This window comes from Schistocerca serialis, chromosome 9, assembly GCF_023864345.2.
Source record: "Schistocerca serialis cubense isolate TAMUIC-IGC-003099 chromosome 9, iqSchSeri2.2, whole genome shotgun sequence".
Taxonomy (NCBI): Eukaryota; Metazoa; Arthropoda; class Insecta; order Orthoptera; family Acrididae; genus Schistocerca; species Schistocerca serialis.
The window spans coordinates 427631001-427657388 of NC_064646.1; the positions used below are offsets into that span (position 1 = coordinate 427631001).

The 26388-nt window shown below is 41.1% G+C and overlaps 1 protein-coding gene across 5 annotated transcripts in view; it reads right to left on the bottom strand.

Annotated features, from left to right (window-relative positions):
- The window catches only part of LOC126418612 (PAX-interacting protein 1-like), a 176809-nt gene that overhangs the window by 73910 nt on the left and 76511 nt on the right, over positions 1-26388 (bottom strand). For all 5 annotated transcript variants that reach the window (XM_050085450.1, XM_050085447.1, XM_050085451.1 and 2 more), the window contains exons 12-13: positions 19953-20036; positions 15933-16130 (exon numbers count right to left, since the gene is read on the bottom strand). In XM_050085450.1, coding sequence (XP_049941407.1) covers positions 15933-16130; positions 19953-20036 — 282 coding nt within the window. The remainder of the gene's footprint in view (positions 1-15932; positions 16131-19952; positions 20037-26388) is intronic.

The following is a 26388-nucleotide window of genomic DNA, read 5'->3' on the forward strand; positions in this document are numbered from 1 at the left end:
AATAATAACATATGATAAATTTAAAAAAAATGCTTAATCATGGTGTGCTCAGAGAACACTGTATAATTATTGGACAGAACTAAACAGATTTTGTGTTAAGTATGAGAAGCGCTCAGGATGGAAAGAGCAATGGGGTGGGAACCAAATAATTTAGGTTACAGAAGAGGGGTGTGGCAAAAATGTTTGAGAATCCCTGCCCTATAGTAGCAGGCTTGCACATTACACAGACTTTTTTTACGTGACTTATATGAGGAGAATGTCCACACATGAGTAGGCCATATGAAATATGTGGCTACAAGAGTGTGAAATTTGTCATATAGAGAGAATTATTACTGACCATATCTCTACGTCTCCACATGAGGTGCCGGCCGAAGTGGCCGTGCGGTTAAAGGCGCTGCAGTCTGGAACCGCAAGACCGCTACGGTCGCAGGTTCGAATCCTGCCTCGGGCATGGATGTTTGTGATGTCCTTAGGTTAGTTAGGTTTAACTAGTTCTAAGTTCTAGGGGACTAATGACCTCAGCAGTTGAGTCCCATAGTGCTCAGAGCCATTTGAACCATCCACATGAGGTAGGACACTTGTGAGATCTCTTTACAGGCTTTGTTAACATGATCATCTCATGAGTTTGGTGTCAATACGTATTCCTAAGAGTTTGACACATTTATTTCCTCCATTCTCAGACAATCCTTAAATAAGCTTTCGGGTTTTGTCTGAATTACAAACAAGTTTATTGGCTGCAAACTAATTTAATGCAGTCAAGAATTTCTTGAGTAATCTCATCAAGAGTTGGGATGTCATGATCTGAAGTAAGTAAATTCTATCATCAGCAGATCAGTTTACAGACTGTGATACATAATAGGGCAGGTCATTGACATCCATAATGAAAAATCATGAGACGAGCTGTCTTCTGTTGTTCAAGTAGAAGGAAATTACTGATAATGTAGATTTGTATACACCATAATTCTCAAATTTTGTTCACAGTATGCTAAAAGGAATGCAGTCAATGCTTCACTATCACATTATACAAGTAACTCTAGTACCTCAGGCCGCGGAAGTCGAACACGCGCCACAAGAAATGGACGTGGTCAGCCCATAGAGGGCTCCGCATCCGCAGCGGCTACTCCGCGCAGCGGCTCTCGCACAGTGAGGGCACCACCGCTACGCCATGTGCAGACAGCAGCCAATAGCCGCTCCCTCCGGTTTCATATATAGGGACCCTCTCTGCCCTAGTCCAGTCAGTCTGGTACTCGCTCTGGATTGAGTTTCTATCTCGGCGGTACTGCGTTCTTGTTGTTGACTTTTGCCTGGCTCTGGTTCCGAGTGGATTTACTGTTGGTGTTTGGTGTTGTGGTTTCTACAAGCCTCCGTTGTTTATCTCTTCCTTGTTGTGTCGGTCATAGTCGGTTGTCGTTGGTCTGTCGTCCGACTCGTCCTTGTGTTTACCCGGTGGTGCGTGCTCCACTGCCGCCGGCTCCCCTGCCTGGCGGCTCTGATCCGCAGCCCAAGGCGTTCACGCAGTTGGTTGTGGTTACTACAGTAACACCATCTTCTTATTTTGGAAATATGTAGTCTGATCAACAACTTCCAGAACAACTGTGGTAGTATTTTTACCTGGCCGAAATCCATACTGATTGTTGCAAGGGAGGTCATAATTTCAAAATAATTGCTTAGTTGAATGCACATGAGTGATCCAAATATTTTTGAGAATATTGGCACAACAACTATTGGTCCGTAGTTCTGGGGGAGTTGTTTATCACCTTTTTTTGAATATGGTGATAACTTTTGAGATTTTGGGGGAATCTGGGAGAACTCTATACTCTAAAGTTACTAAAACAGAACTTAGTGGCTTACTTATCAAGTGAACTGTTGATTTATCAACATAATTAGACATTAACCACAAATCCATAATTTTGGAATTAGATAATTTGGAAACAATTTCCATCAGCCGTGAATTTATCCAATGCAACAGAGCCAATTCGGACAGCTGGGGACCAAGCAGATCCATTGCAGATTTGTCTGTTGCCTTAATTTAGTCTCAAAGCTCTCTTATGTGACAAAGTAATCATTCAATTCTCATAGTTCAAGCTGAGTTGAGCATACCTGACTGGAAGAATGTATCTTGTCTAATAACTTTCCATGCTTTCTTGGAGTACCTTCTCCCTACTTTTTAACATTCTGGTTTTTTGGCTTGCATAAGCTTAAATTTGTAATGCTTTTTACTCCTAAGGTAAGCACGGTAAACCAAATCCCACTGCTCAGCCCCTTGATTATTGTCGCTTTTACATATTCAATACAGTATGAGCAAGGTTTCTCAAATTTCGGCAGTTCTTATGTGTACCAGTTAATTTTTTTATTTTTTATTTTTATGTTTATCTGGAAAGCTTTTATTAATGGGGAGCACTGAAAACTGGAAGACCCTATATTAAAAAGTCATCAAAATAACTTTTAACTCCAGTTTTTCCTGTCTGACACTCATCTATGATCCTAATTTGTGTTCTTTAACTTGTCTCTTTGACCTCTTACCCATGTCACACTAAATCCAATGGAATAAGTTGGTTGCTTATGATAAACTGTTAAAACCAATGGAATGTGATCTGCAAATATTCCATCGGCCAGGCTAACAACATATTTTACATTAAGTGCGAATTATACTGTTCTCTGACAGGGGAGAAATATGAAAAGATTAATAGAATCAGAGCCTGTGTAATCTACTTTGAAATGAAACAATAGAATACAGAAATTTATTTGTACAAGCTTCTCATTTGAAAGCCAAGAGAATACATATAAGAGAGAGTAACATATATAGCATGAAGTGACACAAACCACACATGTATTACATACAAATGACATTTTTTTCACTAAAAATTATAGGAACATTTATATTATTGTTTGAAAACATGTTAGCAACATTCAAATAAATTAGGGGAAGAGGAAGGGAAGCTGTTCCCTAAAGGAGCTTGTGGCGTGCTAACATAAGAGTAAGCAAGAAGCTGTAACTTCATACTGAACAAGGAGGAAACTAGAATGTAGAGTTATTCCCAGATGAACTGTAGTTGCAGGTACGTACATAATGCAAGCTAAGACGAAGGGAGAGGAGACGAAGATAAGCTATAACTTCACACTAATATACTCCTTAAAGTTTTAAAAAGAGATAATATGTTTATGCTAGGACAGATAAAAATATTGAAAATAAGAGCAACAATATTTTAAGGTAGCATGTAGGACTGACAATTTTACAGAGGCTCTACTAAAATGATCAGTGGTCTGAAACACAGTAACATAAATAATAAACTATATGTAGTAACAGCACTGAGATACCAAATGAAAAGAAGTCTAGGTGTGAATGTAAATCTAAAAGGGTGTGGGAACTCAAGTGTATAGTGACCAGGAAGAATCAAAAGGTTAAGGAGCAATGTCCTCATGTAAACGAACAGGGGAAAAGGGTAGGATGCTTTGCATGATGGTGAGTGTTTGTGATGCAATATACCAAGTATAATGAGTGTTTAAGAGTAAGGGGTAAGTGGACCCATAGAAGAGATGGCCTATGCCTAGGTTAGGTGAATCCACAGAAAGAATGACCTGAACCATGTTAGGGGAGGCTGGTTTGTATAGACACATTAGAATCTTAAACTGAAAGGTAATTATGAATTATCCAGCTACAGAAGATGGTGTAGAAGCAAGTAATTGTTGTTCTCATTCACAAAGGTTACTTCAAGCTAGTACAATGTAAAAAGACTTACCTGGCTAACGTCGCAGTAGAGCAGCAGTGTTTCTGTGCATCCTTGACTTCCTGAATGTCTGAGATTTGCAATTCACAATGGCAGATTGAATCTACAAATTAGAATGTGCATAAAAGAAGGCATGCAACTGGCCTAGGCTTAAGTATTCAATGAGTTAGAGTGAACTGGCAGTGGCTACTGCTGCATAAAAGAAACAGTATACAATCATAAAATGAAGCTTCTGAAATACCTCACATCTAAATCCTTGAATTAGCATGATGACATGTACAATGCAGAAGTTATCTAAGGCGAAGTGGTAGTAATCCACAAACCTTGGATGGTAATAAGTTAAGGCAATGGGAATAGATTTCACAAGTGAACATGACACTGACAGTGGACCTATACAGATGATTGGCTAAACCAAAATAAGGCACAAAGCTATAGGTATGTAACAATTATTATGACTTAATAAGAAAGGTGGTCTCACGGCATAGTGAAATTTATGCATATAAGCAGACCTAGAGATGAAACAGAAGATAATTTTAAGAAACAATGGGTGAAATGGAGAGCGGGGCTCTCGTTGATCTTTAAAGGCAAGTTTGCTATGTGGAAATGGTTACAGTCAAGTATTCTGATATTGTGAATGCAGTGACATACGTGAATCTATGTGATCAAAGAACATGCCTGATACATATAAAAGCAGTGTCCTGTAAACCAGACTCTGATTAATAAAGACATAAATGAAAGTTATAGAGTTTGGGGTTGAAAGAGAAGAGCTAGGCTTCTATCTGCTTTCTTAGTTACATATTTCCAGTACATCACCATATTATAACTCAGGAGAATAAGAGCAGGAAATTTCAACTGAAGAATAGCACATTGTCTTCAAATCCAAATTTCCAGTCTATGTGAGCTGTGCCCAGTGCAAATTAGGTTGTTACCATAATTATGGTGCACTGAAGTACTGTGGTTCATACTTGTATACTGCTTGCCTGTGGTGAACTTTGGCAGTAGGTTAACGGGAGCTCTAGTAACTACAACCATGGGGAATCTAACATTTTTCATACTTTTTGGAGGTGAATGAAGAGAGAATGGACACAAAAATTTCTACGATTGGGTGAGGATAGACTCCAAGATCTTTAGGTTTGCTGTCTAACACCTACCAAATTAACAATCGATCCACACACATGTACTGCAATGAATATTAAATTGAAGAATATTTGTATTCAAAACAATAAATGGAAAATTCTGATTGTGGTGGCATCCCAAACTCAAATTTTTCTCTATCTTATTGTACCGTGTACTTATGCTTGTATCTCATTTTTTCCATTTAGTTTCACTGTTTTTAATTTTTCTTTCTGGGAGGACACACACACACACACACACACACACACACACACACACAATGTATCAAAAATGAATATTACTTCAAAAATTCAGCTTTAACCTTTGTGAAATCTGTGGTTCTCCTCCTCCTCCTCCTCCTCCTCCTCTCTCTCTCCCTCTCTCTCTCTCTCTCTCTCTCTCTCTACCTCTCTCTACATATATATCTTCTCTTAATTACTGCTTTATTCGGTTAAGCATGGTCCATTTTGTAAATTTCCTCTTATTTTCAAGGTGATTCCTTTTTATACCTGTATATTTGGCTTTTGTGCTTTCTCCCAACTATGGAATAACATTTAGTGCTTTGACTCAACTTTTTTTCACAGCCAAGGGAAAAAAGAGCCAAAGTATACCATTTAAAAATAAGTAAGCTTGCAGTAATGACTGTGGTGTCATTTACTTACTGGAAACTAGAATTTGACACCGCAAATCATGTTACAGTCATTAATTCTCACAGACATCTGAGTTTTTATTTTGACTGTGTAATGCCGGCCGCGGTGGTCTAGCGGTTCCAGGCGCTCAATCCGGAACCGCGCGACTGCTACGGTCACAGGTTCGAATCCTGCCTCGGACATGGATGTGTGTGATGTCCTTAGGTTAGTTAGGTTTAAGTAGTTCTAAGTTCTAGGGGACTGATGACCACAGATGTTTAGTCCCATAGTGCTCAGAGCCATTTGAACCATTTTGACTGTGTAACAAAACAAAAACAAAACAAAGATGAAATGCCCTACAGTTAAATACCCTTTTAACAAATCTCTGAGGACCAAAATATTTTTTTCTTAAAATGGGGCTTTCTATATGTAGTGTGTTAGATCCAATTTGCCAACAAAGTACCCACATCAGAATTTGGAGCTTTTTATACCATACAGGCAGTTTTCTTTTAAGTACAAATGCACATGACATGGCCCTTGCAAATCCTAAAATATATATCTGTGGCACACACTTTTCACTAACTCAATAATCGTTTATTATAAAGTCATATGTAAAATTATCAACTGGTCTCTCGGTTTAAAGGCAGCATTCAAAATGAAGAAGAAATTCTTCATTTTGAAAAGTTGTAACTTCCCCTCCCTTTCCCCAAAACAACACTCATAACCTACCTGCTTTGCAAAAGTCAATAATTTATAATCACAAAAGGTCCTGAAATGTCACATTTGCCAGAATATCTGTGACAGCATCCAGGTAAATAGTTTTCTTTCACTTCTGCAGTATCTGGTACCGCCCAACAGCTAGCATTTGAAAATCAGTTCAACACAGTCCGCTGTATTACAGATTGCACTCAGTGCCAAATGTGAACAGACCGTAAAATATTCACTATTATTACACCCTTTCTTTCAAGCAATGAAATTGTCCACTGTATAACAGCCATTTTGTATTTAGCTTTCACATGATGAATTAGGCCAAGTCTAGGGGCTGCAGTTCAGACCTTTGGGTATGCAGGGCGTATGTCAGTAATAACAGCGAACTTTCATCCTGCTGCATCCATCTTGGCATCTAAAGTGCTAAGAAACTCAGTATCAATTTCAGCAATAATCCAAGCATTGCTAATAAAATTGCAGGTGCTGAAAAGTGAGTTTTTATTTTCAAGTCACCTGGAAGTTTTAGATTTTCCCATTATTAATGGTGGCAACTTTCACTGTTGTTACTATTAACACTCACAAGGAGAAGGCCTCAGACACGGCCAACCAATTCGGCTCAAATTTGGAAGGTCACTTGTGTACAACCTAAAATGAAGGACTCTAAGATATTTTGGGTCAACACCCCTGCGTTTTTGAGAAAATCACTCCTAATGTTTATGACGAGCAATCGACTCAAAATTGGAGGGATCGATAGATAGTTGTAAATAGAGCATTTTTCATCGTCAGGTATGGGGTCCGCAAACACAAACTTTTCCAGAAATCGAGGAAACAAACTTGTACAACTGCCACTTCGGTACCCACATGGTAAACGCTTTTCGCCGACAGCGCTGATAATGCTACGGTCAAGGTAACTGGCTGGGAATCGGGGAACCCGGGTTCGAATCTCGAAGAAACCTAGCGGATGTTATTATTTTCGTTTGTATTTTTCCATATCTCAATTGATAGGGATAGGAGGGTTAATAAGGTAAGTAAATCAATAAGGAATGATAATAATAATAAGATAGGCAAACTAATTTCCCAAATGCCGTGAGTTAGTAAAGTATTAAACTTTTAAGCCTTGTCACATGAAAACAACTCCGAGTAAGAGTGCTGCGAATTCCTCATGAGGGATCACAGATAGCCAACTGCACGATGCTTATTTACAGCAATGCATGGGACAGAATGCATGCGAGAACAGTTATGTTGCCCCGGTTGCCTCTTCGTCATATCATAGTTGTGAACTTGGAAGAGTGAAGGTGTCAGTGTCGTTCCGTAACTAACATATGACGAGTACTGTATGTAGTTTGTAGTAATTAGTTCGTCTGTTTATGCCATAGTAACTAGTTATTGTTTGTTGTGTCATATCTTTCAGGTGCATAATCTGAATAATGAAGGATGTACACCTTTCGACTAGTGCTGTAATATATAGTTGGGAGCCTGTCACAGACGATGGCAAGCGGGAAGTTACCGACGCTGTGTTTTAGTTTGTAAAAGTGTTGCACGACAGATGCATTATCAATGCACTGTTGGAAGCAGGTAGTTCTGTTTCTCAGCATTCCAGATTGATAGGAGCGGCTATCGTCGAGCAATTTTTGGAGCTGACAAACGGAATGACTTTTGTTGATACTGAAGTACTATACCATGAAGACGGAGCAGAAGGTGATTCAGTGGAAGATATCCCGACTAGTGAATCGCAAAATGGTCATAACACTTTGGAAATCTCCACGTCACTGGGAATCTTCTTCTGTTCTTTATCTGTTCCCAATGAGTATTACAAACTGGTTACTAAAAGATTGAACTATGGCGCTATACGCCTTGAAGTAAAATTAAAGGCGATAGTGCTAGCCAGGAATCATCCAAATTGGAGCTTACAAACACTGCAAAAGAATGAAGCAACAACAACCCCGAAAAGGAAGGAGGACTTGAAATTGTGGGAAAGTGATATCATTAAAGGAGGGACAAGATATGACAAATACCAGGCGATAAATAAGTGGACATACATCCAATTTGTCAAATCTTGTTGTCGTAATGAGAATATAACAATGCGAATACTTCAGGATTGGGCTGCAGCTGCAGCACTTCAACATACAGCCAACAAGGATTTTACATTTCCTGCATCATTATCTTCATCTACATCTACATTGATACTCCGCAAGCCACCCAACGGTGTGTGGCGGAGGGCCAGAAATTTCAAATCAGAGTATAAAATTCATCAACGGCACGTCAAAATACGTCTCTCATAAGGAGGTACAAAATATAGAAGATATACAGAAAGTGGCGGCTCTTTTCAGCATACAAATGGTGTCACTTATGATCAGTTTTCATCGTGATTATATGATCAATACAGACCAAACAGGATGCGAGTATCGAGTGCACATTCGAAGCACATTATCGCATAAGGGAGGAAAACGAACCCTTGTCGCAGTTGGTAGTAAAAACAAACTAACACATTCGTACATGGTGCAATATGCCATCACAGCCTGTGGAAAAGTGTTGCCTAAGGTTTTCATGTGTTTACAAGAAAGGAATGTTACATTTGGTCCTCGGGTTATAGAAGAGGTCAATTGTTTAACCGACTCATTGAAAAATGTTTGCATTACCTGCTCCAAATCTGGGAAACTGACAAATATGATTTACAGAACATTTCTTGAGAATGTCTTAAAACCATATGTTTCTGATAACAAGTTCTGTCTAATATTGGATTCCTGGAGTGGACAAATTAATACTACAATATATGACACAATGTTTATAGACGGCGAGGCTCAGCCAACGTGCACAATAAAAGTAATACCGCCAAACTGTACACCTGTGTGCCAGCCATGCGATGTTTATTTCTATCGCCAGGTTAGAAACTTTATTTCCAGGCTTCAGAATTACAGTGTGCTTCTGGAAACCCAGCGAGAATTGCACAACCGCACGGATGCAATAACTATTCACAGCGTAATTCATAACCAACATTCAGCACCGATTTTTCAGGCAATGATATCGTAAGTGTGGTACGCATCAAAATTAATTCCCGAAAAGGACATATTTTTAAATGTAAACCAAGTTTCTTTTCCGCCGACTCTTTGGACGGAACAGTGTAGCTGTCGAAAGGTTGCATTCATTACAGGTTCTTGGTGCCGTGAGTATATTTGTTTCGAATGTTTATATGACAAGTACCATCCATCTAGTTGTTCGAAAAAAAGTGAGGACAAGTAATAGTGACTGGAAGAGCAATTGTAAATTGACCTGGAGTAACATTTTAGTTGTTTACTATCCCAAAGAGGTTTGAGAAATTTATTTGTCTACCTTATTATCATCATTCCTTATTGATTTGCCTACCTTATTATTATCATTCCTTATTGATTTACTTACCTTATTAACCCTCCTATCCCTAGCAATTGAGATATGGAAAAATACAAACAAAAAGAAGAACATCCGCTAGGTTTCTCCAATTCCCAGCCAGTTACCTTGACCGTAGCGTTATCAGCGCTGTCGGCGAAAAGCGTTTACCATGTCGGTGCCGAAGTGGCAGCAGGGTGTATAAGGGGACAAGGATAAAAAATTCCCAGATTATTCCTGGATTTCTCCCGGATATCCCGTTTAAAAAATATGCTTTTTCCCGGGCGAAAATACAATTTTTCTGTGCTAAGTGACAGTAGGTTTTCCCTCGGAACTGTAAAACTTATCAATCCTTTGAATGGTTAACGTTTTATACAATCGCGTAGAACTTCCCAGTGGAGGGGGGGGGGGGGGGGGGGGGCCAAAAAAAAAAAAAAAAAAAAAAATAGACGGGGCAGAGAAGTTTTGGAGAGACTTAAAAAAAAAGAAAGAAGAGAAGTTTTGGAAAGACCTTTGATTTGCAGCAACATATACACTGCATATTTTCGTATTACGAAAGCATAAATTCGAATTGCACCAAACACAGTGCGTTAGTTTCCGGAGCGTTGAAACCGAGGTTGCCATGTCCTTTTGTAAGCGAGTCATATCTCAAGCCACGAGATCTCGCAAGCCGATGACAGCAGCTATTCAGAGCATAGGACACATGTTATAGTCAGCCAATAGCAAATTCACTGGTTACATAGCACGAACACGCAAGAGGCAAAGTTAATGGTTTATATTAATGTTCAAAGTACCGTATATCTACAAGAAAAGCTAAGCTTTCACATGTAATATTGATTTATTTTATTTATTTATTTATTTTCTTTTTTTTTGTGTGTGTGTAATACTTTAAGATACATCACACAAATGTGCCAGTAAATTTAATATTCTGACATAAATGTCTCTGCTCGAAATTCTTGTAAGTGGCTGGTCCTCAAACTGTTCAGTTTCGAACGCTCTGTGATTTAGATATCCATCCCACTTTCTCACACGTAACCTAATTCATCTTGCGTAAAAAGAAATTTACTTTGAAAGTAACGCTTTTCTAACCACCGTTCGCAATACTATCCGGAGACTGTTAGAAATAGGTTCGATTTACCAGTTGCCAGAGAGCGCCAGAAAACAGGCATTATTGTGCGTGTGCAACTGTAGTGGTGTAGGAAGCCCGCATGTTCGTGTGTATGAAGCACTAACAAAGGTTACATACACTACACCATAAAGGAAACAGGGCATCAGAGGATACTCCAAAGAGCATCGGAATTTCGTAAAGCATACTAAGATGCATAATTCGGCTTGAAGTGCAAATTGGCTTTTTCCAGATTCACAATGAAGTAGGTCCCATCTGATATTAAGCCTTTCAGTGTGGTTTTTGGGATGTAAATTTTCTTGGAGTACCAGTACTCTGCGATCTCATTTTTGGTTCTTTATTATGGCATAATACCATATATGGCAGAAGATGATAACGTGGACTCGAAATTGCACTTGAAATTCAGCGAACAGTTGGAACTAGGCAATACTGTAGAAGGAAACACTTCATTTCAAATAAAATGATTGCCTCAGCGGAAAGATTAATAAAGCCAAATTTCTTTAGCAAACTTGCAAAAAAAGCTTCACTGTTCTGCAAGGCGATTAATGCTTGACTACTACTAACTTGGAAATAAAATAAAATCAGAAAACTGAAATTAATAATATATTTTTGCCCTCCATAATTATGTGAATGTATTTTAATTCACTTGATAGCTCCCGGCCACAGAAATCCGTTTTGTTTTCATTTGACATGGGAGCTGTACGCGAAGAGAAGCAGCGAAATCACTTAACGTAAACACGGGTCACGTGGAGGTTAACCCCCTCCACACTAGACAACTCTGTGCAAGCATGAATCTGGCAGCTAGGGCGCAGGAGAAAATTTTTTCTCGTTTGCATCTGGCTGCTTGCTGCTACTACCGATACAGCTAACAGCCAAACTTCAAGTAGCGGGAGAAGGTCCTGCTTATATGCGAGTCAAATGCGGATACGCAACAGACCGCTGGCAATTGGTCAAAGGAACCTAACGTGAACAGTTGTGACGTCATGCTCATAGCAAGCAGTTTATTGTTACAAAGCATTACAGTCTGCGCCCTACGGCCTTTGACATATTTTTGCTATTTGCAGAGACTTGTGCGTGCACGGTGTTTTGTTGTTGTAAATTGCACATTTCCTTTGCCACTGAAGTTTTATTTTTTTCCCTCTCGTTTATATTTTATTGCTGCAGTATCATTCTCCAGTAGGAGAATACAATAACATTCTTTGCTAGAGAATCAATTCTGCAGTCAAAATTACAAAAATTTAACTGAAAGCTAAAACACGAAAAATTCCGGGAATTCCGAAAAATTCCCGGGTTTTTCCCGGTTTTCTCCCAGATGAAAAAATTCCCGGATTTTTCCCGGATTTCCCGGGTCGTATACACCCTGGGCAGTTGTACAAGTTTGTTCCCTCGATTTCTGGAAAAGTTTGCATTTGCGGACCCCATACCTGATGATGAAAAATGCTCTATTTACAACTATCAATCGATCCCGCCAATTTTGAGTCGATTGCTCGTCATAACCTTTAGGGGTGATTCTCTCAAAAACGCAGGGGTGTTGACCCAAAATACCTTAGATTCCTTCGTTTTAGGTTTACACAAGCGTCCTGACAAATTTGAGCCGAATTGCTTGGCCGTGTCTGAGACCTTCCCCTTGTCAGCAGGGCTATCAGTCTTTCTTTCCTTTTGTTGTCTCTGTAACATTTTCCCTCTGAACAGAATAGGCCTACGTTTTTCGGGGAGGTAAATTATGAAAGGCTACAGTTCCATCAGTATTGAAAACATTCCTGAGCTCATATCCATCATCACCCATGGCAAAATATTCTTCTCCCTATGTCCAATACTTTCCACATTGCCACCTCACTTAACATCCACCCACTACCCCATCCAAGGGATCCTGCCAGTCATTCACTGCACAAAAATCTTTATTTCCAAGTTTTGGGGAGATTTCTTGGGCCTTCTCTATAATAAATTTCCATCAATGGGAATGTTTCCAGTAATCATTTAATGAAGCCATTTTATTAGGAAGAAGATGGTTTCCAAATACTTAAGAAGCCAACACACCTTAAGTTTAGCTGTGCATCCTGTCACATTTCACATAAACCAGACAATTGCCTGATATGACTATGCACACAAGAGTAATCATAAACTGTACAGCACCCTCCAGTAATTCTACAGTCTTCACAGTATTGTCATCATCTATTATCTGTTATCATAATTAACATGATAAAAAAATTTACTTTTGAATTTTACTGAAGACTTCCGAAACCTTCATAAACACTGGGATATAAAATGTGTTTTGTAACACAGTGTTCACATAAGATATTCCAATATAAAAACAAACTTCCTGGGTCCTGATATGACATTTGATGATGTAGTGAAGAAATTGAACAATCTCAATCTGCTTCCAGAAAGAGTTAAAGAAGCAATACAGCTGCAACCACACAACAAACTGCAATCCCCTTTTTCTGTCACACTGTCACTTTATCATCATAAATGACATAACGGAGGGGAAATCTGAATGTAGTCCACACAATTTTCAGTTCAGATAATTATACAGCTTTTGGCTTGGATTAATAACTGCACAGGTAAAGATAACTTTAATAATGAAGCAAGAATGTTCTCCTTTTTTAATGCATAAGGGCCCTGAGTTTTAGCATTCAGAAATGTCTCTATACACAGAGCACAAATAAGATTGCACTAAATTGTATTTCTCTGCCATGTTGAAGAGTTTAATGTTTTAGCTTGTCTTCAGTATCACAATAACTGTCAGCTTTGCTGAATCTTACGCTTTCTTCTTTTGCTGAATAACTACAAAAACTTTCACAGTAGATAATTCAACACTCTGACAAACAACACAAGGTGATCAATCTGCATACCCAGACATAATGGTAATATTTTTTGTAATGTCAGATCACATACATGCAGAAATTGGCATTTATTCAATATTTTTGACCAAAACTACAACACACCTATTAGCAATAAGAATCAATTATGAATTATTGAAATTTCCTGTACAAGCAATTTAATGCAAGTAGATACAAAATGAAAGAAATAGTCACAAACTCTTGAACACATTATGAATTTCATCATAGCTGGGTTTCAGTTTGCAAAATGTTTAATGTTTATTGCTTAAAAGAGATTTTTTTCCAAAATCAGGGTTCGTTCAAACCAAATTGCAGATCATTGTTGTTATGGCAATTTCATCAGAACAGACAGAAATATTCATTAAAAGTGGGACCATTAATAAGAGGTTTTACTATACTTTGCTCAGGAGAAATGCATATGTTGCACATCACATATAAAAATACAAGCATGAAGCCCTTGACACAAGAATGAATTCTCAAAACACATCATGTATTACACAACAAACAAGCAATGAAGAAGTGATTGATAACAGAACCTGTCTATTTATGATAAGAAACAAGTTTATATTCACAGGGTAAGTGATTTCTCACTACACTGTAATAGATAAAGTTAATACGAACTTATAAGCTTTGGGTCTGCTTAAAAAAATGCAATTAATCTGTAATATGGATTGCCATGCATCTTCAGGTAAGAACAACAATAATTCTTAACACGATTTTGAAGTTGCTTCATTCAGCTACATTTTATTCCCCATGATTATTCTAATTTTGTAACAAACATTTATGGATATCACAGATTTCTTCAAAAAACATACAATCTGCCTTCATAATGAAGTAACATAACTTTTAGGATAGTATGCGATCCATTTGACGGTTTGCATATCTAGTTTCAGGATTCGGTACCAGTAAAGATATTTCAGGCAGGTAATATGCGCAGCTACTATAAGACTTCAAAGGTTATTCATAAATTAATCTCCGATTGGCTATTTAAAAAAAGGATTTATATTTCACCAAATGAAAATGCATGATTCCAGAGTCCTTTCCAGGTCTCAAACACCAATGATGTGCACATGCAGACTGAAGCAATGAATGTAAATTTCTACCAAGGCTGGGCTCACAAGGCACATGCCCTAGCTGCTACGCCACCCTGGCACAGTGGCTTTGCACCTGCACAGACTACCCTTGCAAGCCACCCTCCTCAATCCAAAATCCCATTCACATCTCAGCGCACTTGGTATTATCCCTAAACTTGAAAAGCATTGCAGAGGCTCTCCAACTGCTTTGGAAAACACCCGAGTATCAAACAAAACAGGGTCCTGCCTGCCTTGGTACAAATTTTCATTCAGTGCTTCAGCCTGTATGTATACATGAAAGATATTCTTTGTATACAATCTATACTCAACACCTTGGCTTTGCTTCTTCACATAGCCAACATCAAAATTCAAATATCTGTCATACTGTGACACCAGCTCCGTCCCTTCATCAAAGAGTGGAGCTGCCTGATGCTTCACCCAGTTGTTGAACACATCCTTGAGCACATCATGATTAAGTGCTGAGTAGCTGGTCAGACTTCCATCTTTAGGAAGAGATGAAAGTCACACAGTGCAATGGTTCCTTTGGTAACCACATCACGAGCGGTTTGTATTGGACTGATCTTCGGAGTCCACAATAAACTTATGATGTTATAGTTTTATCAAGTGCTACCCTCATGAAATCTGTTGTCAATATTCCTTTGTGATCCCAAAAAACAGTAACCACCATTTTGCAGTTCAACAGAGCCTGCTCAAATTCTTTGGGCTGGACTGTTCCTTATTTTCAGAGTTCACGTACTGCACTGACGTCTCGTCACCAGTCATGATTCTGTTGAGAAGTTCTTCCCCCACTTCAGGATAGTGCTGGAAGACTGTCAAGGCTGAACCTATTCTTTCACTTTTATAAGCATCGCTTACACATTTTGGTACTTACTGGGCACCAAAGTTATGGTAACGTAACCTCTCTGTGACAGTGTTAAAGAGGGTTGTGCATGAAATCTGAGGCACATTTGCAGCAGAAAGTCCAGATATTCTGGACACATATCTCGCCTGTGCAATTTTCTTACCACGTTGAACTGGTTCATCAGTCATTTCAGAATGTATCCCTTAAACACTTTTATTATGCAGATCTGCAATTTGACCTATAACATCTCTTTCTCCGTGTAGACAAGCAACACTGTCAATTTCAACCACATGTGGCTTACATACTGACGAATGCAACAGAGAGCTGTCTGACGCAATGATTTTCTGACCATCAAAGTCTTTTCCAACCAGGCAAGCAACAGGAAGCTACTTCCACTTCTTTATTGTTAATTGGCAATTGGACATGCTTCCATATTAACTTGAAAGAGAAATGTAATCAATGTAAGCATATTGCATACTTAAGAATGTACCTGGTAGGCCGCAAGCAGCTGAGGGTCCAGGGAGGGGTGCTGCTGCTGCTGTTGTTGAGCATGGTGCTGTGCTGTCATGAGCCTTAGCTGGCCCGCAGCACTTCGTTCCCCTCCACTCTGCAACCGAATGCTTAGCATGTTGGCCAGTGCAGTCTTTGTGTTTGGGTTTACTACCAGCTGCTGCTGCTGTTGCTGCACCTGCATTGCCAAATAAAACATCTCGAACATGACAGTGGTGAGAAAAAATGCTCAGCTGCATTAGTATGCTCACTATTTTGTTACCTTTAAAATCACATTATTTTTACATCACAACAGTCAACAAATCATTGGACTGATACCAGGAACTGTTTACCTTTTAAGTTATACAATACACACATTAAACTTCAATACATGATGGCAGTGAAAGATGAGAACTTGTAAGATTGTAACACTGTCAAATACAAGGAATTACTGGTACAGCCAAGAACATACGGAACATATTTCATAAGAAGTACTATAAAGAGAAAAGAGGGGCACAGAAAGAATTACATTTTTACTCATTTCTGTTTCTTGTTAATGTAACAGTACTCATCAACTCTGCACTTAACATCAAGAGACACATTAGAAAGACAAACGATTGCAACTTGATTTGAAAAGAACGTTCTAACAGTAACGTCAAAATTTTGATACTTGCCGCTATGCTATTTGACATCCAACCTGAAGTGTGTCATAAAAATTGTTTAAAGGCTCACACGAGACATTATATCAAATGAAATAAGTTTACTGTTATCAGTCACTGTTTATTTAATTCCACAAAGTGTTTCAAAGTTTAAACCTCCATCACCAGGTGAAATTATGTATGTAATATGGCATATATCCACTGTGTTACAAGTTTAGAATAACTTGTGGCAGTCAGTGGTAACATGCTCCTTTCATTTTCATTTACAAAGTGTAAACTACGAGGCATGATGATGTGTACAATATAAAATTGCACTAAAAGGAGCATGTGACTATGGAGACAGTACGATATGTTATCATAATACAAGACACAATACACATATGCCAATTTAAATACATAAATCAACTAGACGATGCAAGTTTAAACCTTCAAAACGCATTGTGGAATTAAATTAAACAGCGATTGCTAGCAGTACACTTCTTTCATTCAATATCAATAAGAGTCATGGTGAAGCCTAACCAAATATGTTGACATTTAGAAATTCTATGTTTATTAATAGCAAAAAAATGTGCACCACGTATGGGCAGCACTACAAAAATTACTGTGGAGCAATGTGAGTACCATAGAGCATACAATACTTTGGTACAAATGCCTGTTACAGAGGATATGGTGGCTACGTAGCAATTTTTGGTGTGGTGCAGAAAGCGACAGAAAGTGAACAAAATTTAAGTTCTCCTAAAATAAAGAAAGAAATTACTAAATTGTATCAGTATAGACAGAAATAAGAACAGGTTATTACATGGGGAAGAGGAAACTAAAACTTTTCTTTCACTATCAGTTGTGAGCAAACTGACAGATTAATCTAATGTAAATCACAGATGCTCTGTAATCCAATATTGGGATTTACTGAACGATAAACTAATTTAATATACTTGGATTTCAAAAAGTACATAGCAGATGTTTCTCTTAAAAACTATGAAGAATGTATTATTAAATTTCATGGTCAACATGAACAATAATGTTTCAGGTCACATCACACCTAATGCCATGAAGTGACATGAGATGTGTGGGGGGAAGGGGGGGAACTCATATTACGCTGATAGAAAAATATGTGGCCTAACAAGGATCCTCAAACATTTGGAAAAAGAACATATTACATGAAAAGCTCATGAAATTGTAAACAGTGTGACCAAAAAATAAAACCCTCCAACGACTGAAGTAATCACTGCTTGCATTACGATGGAAGTGTTTTTGGGAAACATCTCATTAGTTATATGCAATCTTGCCATTTCCAGTTACTGCAGCAAACTGGTTGGGTAAACCCTTTTTTTTTTTTTTTTTTTTTTTTTTGGGGGGGGGGGGGGGGGGGGGGGAGAGAAGGGATGAATCTCTGTTCATGACACACAAGATTCTGCAAGAGCAATGTTGACTTTAACTGAGGTGCTGCCTTCTAGAATGGAAAATATAAGATAGGTAACTTTGAAGATGAGACCTACTGTGTAACCTTAAAACAAAAACTACCTGACTGATCTTAGCGCAATAGAATACCTATAAAATGCTCAGATAATGAGGACCTCAAGTCAAGAACCTCAAACACATTCTGTAAGTAAATATCACCATCACACTGCTCTTGTGACACATTCTTAAAAAATAAATGATAGACCAAAGATTGTGTGTGTGTGTGTGTGTGTGTGTGTGTGTGTGTGTGTGTGTCAGAGAGACAGAGATCTGCTGAGCCTTTTGTCACAATCTTCAAAAGCACTCTCCTTGTGTAGCCAGTGTGTTGACTAATGAGGTGACATATTTACTATAACTCTTTCAACAGGACAAAGATTTAGAACCTGAAAGCAAAGAGGGAGTCAATTGGGTCTTCGAATTTGCATGCATGTCAGTATCGGGCATCTGGTACGATCTTCCTCTTCCATCACAACTTTTGTTAGCACTGACTCTTCCTTTCATTCTGAAAACATGTATTTCATCACTTCTACTGTAAGTTTTTATCATCTTATTTTTAACCTTTATAAATTATTTTATCACTCACTTCTTTTGTCTCCTGACCATCCAACCACGAATCCCTGCTTATTTTATTTTTGCCAATTCTGAATACTCTCCTATCCCTACAAAAACTCCAATCGCTCATCCTCTTTCTGAAGTCTTGCCTGGAACTTGATACCCCAACCAACGGGCTTACCAATAAAATTGGTATCTTGGGCTGTTGCCCATCCTACTGCAAGAGCCTTTGTCTTTCCTTCACCAATTTGGTGCTTCATTATCACAAAATCCAAGTTCACACTATACTCCACAGCCTCTGATACCTTCAAAAAATATTAAGGCATAGCATCCATGTAAAGAAACAAGAGATATACCATAACCACAAAGAAACAACAGATATACATAAATACTTGAAACTAATTTATGCTTTGCTTTATATTATATCTGCCCATCCACCAGCTACTTCCAGCAGCACAACGCTTGCGCACTACATGTTGGCCTAGCCTTGGGCCGCAGGTGTTCCTCTGCTAAGACTATTTACAAATATCACATGGGATCACTTGTTGTAGATGCAGTATCATTTACAAACAATCTGTTTGCACACTGATTGTTCCAGGCACCACCAGGAGGAATCAGCAACATTCTTGAGCAGTGCGCATATCAGCAAACGGTGGCAATGCTGTCATGGCACCAGCTTCTTCTGTGGGTCAAGTGACTGTCAAACTCCTGTGGGTATCCTTCCACCTGTTGGATACTTAATGTGTAATATTTATGTTATTCTTAGTGATCATGGACAATCTTTGAGTTATTATCCATAACAGTATGTTTTAATAAAGGTGTACATAACTGCAACTATGACAATCCTCAGTTATTGCACACCACCCTTGCCACTAGGTGAGGACATAAAACATAGTAAAGTGATTGCACATGAGACGAGCATCAGTGTGTTGATGAACAAGGTGACCAGCTTCTCTAAATAACAACGAGTGCAAGATGAAAAACAAGATAGTACAATCCGGGGGGGGGGGGGCTGAAATACTATGTGTGACTAAAAAATAAAATTGCAACTTGAACTGTGACTGGGACTAAGACTAATGTCTGCCAATAGTATTTTCCTCATCAAACAAGTATGCAAAATATAGCATAAACTATGATGTAAGAGATTCCAAACAGAAAACTGTCTGTTGTTAGCACTATCCACTACTTACACCGAATCTGATTTGGTGAATTTCATAATTAGGGAAGTTTTTTTTTAACCTGGCATTTGCATTGTTTGTGAGAATTTGTAAAAAAGGGGAGGCACACTTAAGTCAACTGCCAAACATATATTAGGAATATGAGCTCATTCCATTGCTAATTTCAAAACATACCTGAAATGCCTCTTGTTGCAGAACATCCTCAGTGGGTGCAGCTTGAACTGGAGACTGGACTGCCGCTTGAGGCAAGGACTGAACCTGAAAATGTTAACAGCAAATATCAGTACAGTGAAGAAACAATGGCTGATTTCAACCAACATATATATATACATTTTTATTTTAAATATAAACTGCTTAAAAATGTCCAGTAGTAAAAACTGTTGCAAAATTATACACTCCTGGAAATGGAAAAAAGAACACATTGACACCGGTGTGTCAGACCCACCATACTTGCTCCGCACACTGCGAGAGGGCTGTACAAGCAATGATCACACGCACGGCACAGCGGACACACCAGGAACCGCGGTGTTGGCCGTCGAATGGCGCTAGCTGCTAAGCATTTGTGCACCGCCGCCGTCAGTGTCAGCCAGTTTGCCGTGGCATACGGAGCTCCATCGCAGTCTTTAACACTGGTAGCATGCCGCGACAGCGTGGACGTGAACCGTATGTGCAGTTGACGGACTTTGAGCGAGGGCGTATAGTGGGCATGCGGGAGGCCGGGTGGACGTACCGCCGAATTGCTCAACACGTGGGGCGTGAGGTCTCCACAGTACATCGATGTTGTCGCCAGTGGTCGGCGGAAGGTGCACGTGCCCGTCGACCTGGGACCGGACCGCAGCGACGCACGGATGCACGCCAAGACCGTAGGATCCTACGCAGTGCCGTAGGGGACCGCACCGCCACTTCCCAGCAAATTAGGGACACTGTTGCTCCTGGGGTATCGGCGAGGACCATTTGCAACCGTCTCCATGAAGCTGGGCTACGGTCCCGCACACCGTTAGGCCGTCTTCCGCTCACGACCCAACATCGTGCAGCCCGCCTCCAGTGGTGTCGCGACAGGCGTGAATGGAGGGACGAATGGAGACGTGTCGTCTGCAGCGATGAGAGTCGCTTCTGCCTTGGTGCCAATGATGGTCGTATGCGTGTTTGGCGCCGTGCAGGTGAGCGCCACAATCAGGACTGCACCCGACCGAGGCACACAGGGCCAACACCCGGCATCATGGTGTGGGGAGCGATCTCCTACACTGGCCGTACACCACTGGTGATCGTCGAGGGGACACTGAATGGTGCACGGTACATCCAAACCGTCATCGAACCCATCGTTCTACCATTCCTAGACCGGCAAGGGAACTTGCTGTTCCAACAGGACAATGCACGTCCGCATGTATCCCGTGCCACCCAACGTACTCTAGAAGGTGTAAGTCAACTACCCTGGTCAGCAAGATCTCCGGATCTGTCCCCCATTGAGCATGTTTGGGACTGGATGAAGCGTCGTCTCACGCGGTCTGCACGTCCAGCACGAACGCTGGTCCAACTGAGGCGCCAGGTGGAAATGGCATGGCAAGCCGTTCCACAGGACTACATCCAGCATCTCTACGATCGTCTCCATGGGAGAATAGCAGCCTGCATTGCTGCGAAAGGTGGATATACACTGTACTAGTGCCGACATTGTGCATGCTCTGTTGCCTGTGTCTATGTGCCCGTGGTTCTGTCAGTGTGATCATGTGATGTATCTGACCCCAGGAATGTGTCAATAAAGTTTCCCCTTCCTGGGACAATGAATTCACGGTGTTCTTATTTCAATTTCCAGGAGTGTATTTATTGCTGATCTACAGTGCAGGATAATTACAAATGGGAATAAATTCTATGGGAGAAATAAAATGAAATTTATTTATGACTACAATTTTATTTCACATTTATCACTGTAAGACTCTAACCTCAGCATGAAGCCCCAAATATGTACAACAAGTTAATATGTTTATGAATAGTATTTTAAGTTTTCTTCATGAAGTAATCAACAAATGAAAAAAGTATAGATTTCGCACTCAGTTTCACAATCTGCCCTGTTTCCGAGACTCCATAAAATCTATTTAAATAACACAAATTGGTTTTGTGCAAGCAGCTGCCCACAAAAAAACCACAAATTCAGCAGCTGAATAGCAAATCAGGCTACTTTAAATTTTTTTCTGACTTAAAGTAAGCTATCATAGTAATAACTCAAAACTAATCATGAACAGTTGGCAACCATCAGAATGAGTGCAAGAATTTTCCTTCCACTGAAAGTTATATCAATGAACTCCTTTTTTTTTCCCCTGAAGCCCTTGTGAGGCTAGGGGAAAGCAACAGAGTAAACCTGCTGTTTGTTTGTTTTGTTTAAGGGTGCAAAAACAATTAGGGTCATATGCGCCCATGTCACAAATGTAAAACACAAAGACAGAGGGAAGGGTTAGAAATGATTATACATTAATCCCAATTAACGGAAGAAGAGAGAGCTACAAACAGTGACACTGAGGAAGGTCTATACAATAAACCATTGAGAAATGGAAGTCCTGAACTAAAAACTGAATGTCCTTTGCCATATTGCTACGACAGATAAAAAGTAAAACGCAGTCAGCAGCCCGCACATCATTCGCTAAAACAGTCAATAACTCAGATGGCAAACACAAACAAGAATGTATGTGGTTAAAAAAAAACGGGCATTCTGTCAGGAAATGGGGGACCATCAAAGGTGGAGCACAATGAGCAAAAATTGGTGGGGGAGCACCACTTAGCAAATGGCAATGGCTAAAAGGACAGTGCCTTATATGCTATCTAACTAATATGATCTCACAGTGAGAGGGCCGAGAGGAAGTCGTAGCCGCTAGGAGAGGCTTATTAAACCAGAGTTTGTTCCCGTGAAGGGAGGACCAGTAGTGGTGCCAAAGTGATACCACCTGCTGAGAGACGGCAACATAGAGATCTTCGGAGGGAATGTACGAACTAGCGGGCTGAGATATAAACATCACAATGGCTCCATCAAGAGTGAGCAAGTGACCGCTTCCTGGACCCATTGCACTAAGGGATGGGTGGTGTACAACGCACAGAAGCTTTGGAGAGCACTAAGAGTCGGAGCATATGACTAAATTGAAAAGCCTGTGATGCCGGATGTACTGTGTGACCTGATGCTGAGCGACGAGCTCTGCTGTAAATATTGAGCACTGTTCCGGAAGCCGATACTGAAAAACGGTGCCAATGACGAAGGCACATCCAACACCATGGTCACCCGAGAGCCATCCGTGTACACAAAGGTACTCTGTGAAGTTCCATATGAAGGTCGTGAAACCGAAGGCGATAGAGTGAGGCTGGAGTAATGTCCTTAGAAAGCTAATGAAGGCCAAGGTGAATACGGACTACTGCATGAAGCCAAGGTGGTGAAGGGTTCACACCCATCAGAAAAGTGGCAGGTAGTGTGAAGTTAAGTTGCAGGAGCAAGTGGCAAAAGCAAACTCCAGGAGGTTACAGAGAGGAGGGATGTGCCCCATACTGGCAATCAAAGGAGTCATCAAATAAGGAGGCATAGGATGTATAACCACACATGGCAAACAAACGGCATGCATATCTGCTGAAGGAGAAAGTCACGGTGTTAGGACAGCAGTAATTCAGCAACTTCTGCATACAGACTCTCAACCAGGCTAGTGTAAAAGGCACCAGTGGCCAAACAGATGCCACAATGGTGGATAGTATTAAGACAGCGTAAGAGGGACACACATGCAGATGCATAAACGAAACACCTGCAGTCTAGTTTCAAACAGACAAGGGACCGGTACAAACAGAAAAGGGTGGTTCCATCTGCTGCCCAGGAAGTACCATTGAGGACGCATAGGACTTTGAGGGACCACATACAGCAAGCTGCCAGGTACGACATGTGGGAGGACCAAGGAAGTTTCCTATTGAGCATGAGCCCCCGAAATTTCGTAGTTTCAACGAACAGAAGAGGAACAGGCCCAAGATGTAAAGACAGTGGAAGAAACCAACTGCGCCACCAGAAATTCATACAAACAGTTTTGTTGATGGCGAAACAAAAGCCATTGTCAATGCTCCATGAATAAAGACAATCCTGCAACAGACGGCATATTCGTCAACAAAAATGGAGCCTGAGATGCCCGGCAGGAAACAGACCATTAAAGGGTTAATGGTAATAGCAAAGAAGATGACACTCAGGACAGAACCTTGAGGCACACCATTTCCTTGCTAAAGGTGTTCGACAAGACAGAACCCACATATACCTTGAAAACCCTGCCTTTTAAACATTCCTGAATGAAATGCGGCATGCGGCCACGGAAGCCCTGTGTGCAGAGCGTATGGAGGACACCAGTCCTCCAGCAGGTGTCGTAGGCTTTTTCCAAATCAAAAAACACCACCACAGTCTGGGATTTCGTAGAAAAGCATTCATGACATGGATGCACAAAGTGACGAGATCATCAACTGCAGAACAGTGTACTCAAAATCCACACTGTGCAGTGGTCAGTAAATTGCGAGACCCAAACCACCCCACCAGCCGGACATGAATCATACGTTCCATCACCTTACAAACACAGCTGGTGAGAGAAATGGTGCGGTAGCTAGAAGGAAGGTGTTTGTCCTTATCGGGCTTAGGTATGGGTATGACAGTGGCTTCACACTCTGTAGACAGTACAAAGGGAAAATGTCAAGTGAGGAAAGAAAAGGCAAACTGCGACAGCTTGAAGATGGGTTGGTTGGTTGGTTTGTGGGGGTTGAAGGGACCGGACTACAAAGGCCACCGGTCCCTTTTTGCACGACCATGAAACACCCATAACGAAGAAAAACAAGCAACAGAGAGTACAAGGGACAACACAGAACAAGAAAGACATAGACAAAGACCAGAAAAGAGGAATTTTAAAAACACACAGAGTGTTACAGAGGTTGACCGAGCATGGAAACAAAAAAAAAGGAAAACACAACCACCAAGAGACACACTAAAAACCCCAATCTAAAACCGTAGGCCAAAGGCCGGACTCGACACAAACCCTCAGATTGAGCGATAAAAGCTCCGTGCACGAATAAAACTCAAAACTAAGCCTGCAATGGCAGCGTCATCCGTTAAAAGTGCAGGCAGCATATCAGGCCTGAGTGCAGTTAAAAGCGGACAGTCCAACAAAATGTGGCCCACTGTCAACGCTGAACCAAAGCAACAGAGGGGTGGGTCCTCGCATAAATAACCGTGTGTTAGCCAGGTGTGGCCAATGCGTAGCCGGCAGAGTACAACAGAGTCCTTGTGAGAGGCCCGCAAGGAGGAGCGCCACACATCGATAGTCTCCCGAAAGACCCGAAGTTTGTTGGGTGAAGGCAGGGTGGGCCATTCAGCACCCCAGGTACTAAGGAACTTCTGCCGCAAAACTGACTGGAGATCACACTCTGAAAGGCCAATCTCCAGGGCCGGTGCACTGACAGCCTGTTTGGCCAGCCTGTCAACCCGTTCATTACCCCTGGATGCTGGCATGACCCGCGGTCCACACAAAAACCACGGAGCCCGCGGTCCACACAAAAACCACGGAGCGTCCACAATGGGAAAGAGTATGGAGGGACTCCTGGATAGTCATCACCACACGAGAGCGAGGAAAACACTGGTTGATAGCTCATAAACCACTGAGGGAGTCACTGCAGATGACAAAGGACTCACCTGGGCAGGAGCGGACATACTCGAGGGCACGAGAGATGGCTACCAGCTCCGCAGCCATCCAGCTATGAGTATTGTTCCGAGAGATCCCCCAGAGTAAAAGCATAACCAACTTGACCAGCAACCATCAAACCATCGGTATAGACTATGGCAGAGCCAGCAAACGTGGCAAGGATGGAAACAAAGCAGTGGCAGAAGGCCTCAGGAGGGACTGAGTCTCTTGAACTTTGGGCCAAATCCAGCTGAAGGCATGGCCGGGGCACACATCATGGGGGTATACGGAAATGGGCCCGGCAAGGAGGCGGGAGAGGGAAAATCTCAAGCCCAGAGAGAACAGACCAGACACGAATCGCAATCGGACACTCTGACCAGGGCCACCGTTCTGGAAGATGGGACGACCGAGTTGGGGAACAGGAGATGGTAACTGGGATGCCCGGGCAAGCTACAAACATGCACAGCCTAAGCGGCCAGCAGTTGTTGGCACCGGATCCGCAACGGAGGGACACCAGCCTCCACAAGTAGAAGGTGACACGGTTCACGCAGAAAGCTCCAGTGGCAAGTCAGATCCTGCAGTGAAGGATGGGGTCAAGCAACCACAACGCGGTGAAGGTGACGACAAACCATAAGCCAGGCTCCCATAATCGAGACAGGACTAAATCAACATGTGATACAGTCGGAGAAGGGTAGACCCATCAGCACCCCAGCTGGTGTGCTCAAAAAACTGATGCGTCTCCACCACGGCAAGAGGTTCACCGTCAAGATAAAGCTGTGGCTCAGGGTGAACAGCGTGATGCTAGCAGAAATAGTCTAGGCGGTCAACAACTGTAAGCTGTGCGTGACGGCTCAAGACTATGCCCTGCGGATGGCGCCTGGAGTTGCCGTCCAGCAACCGCAATGCCAGTGGGGCTATAGTACAGGCAAAAGTCATCAGCA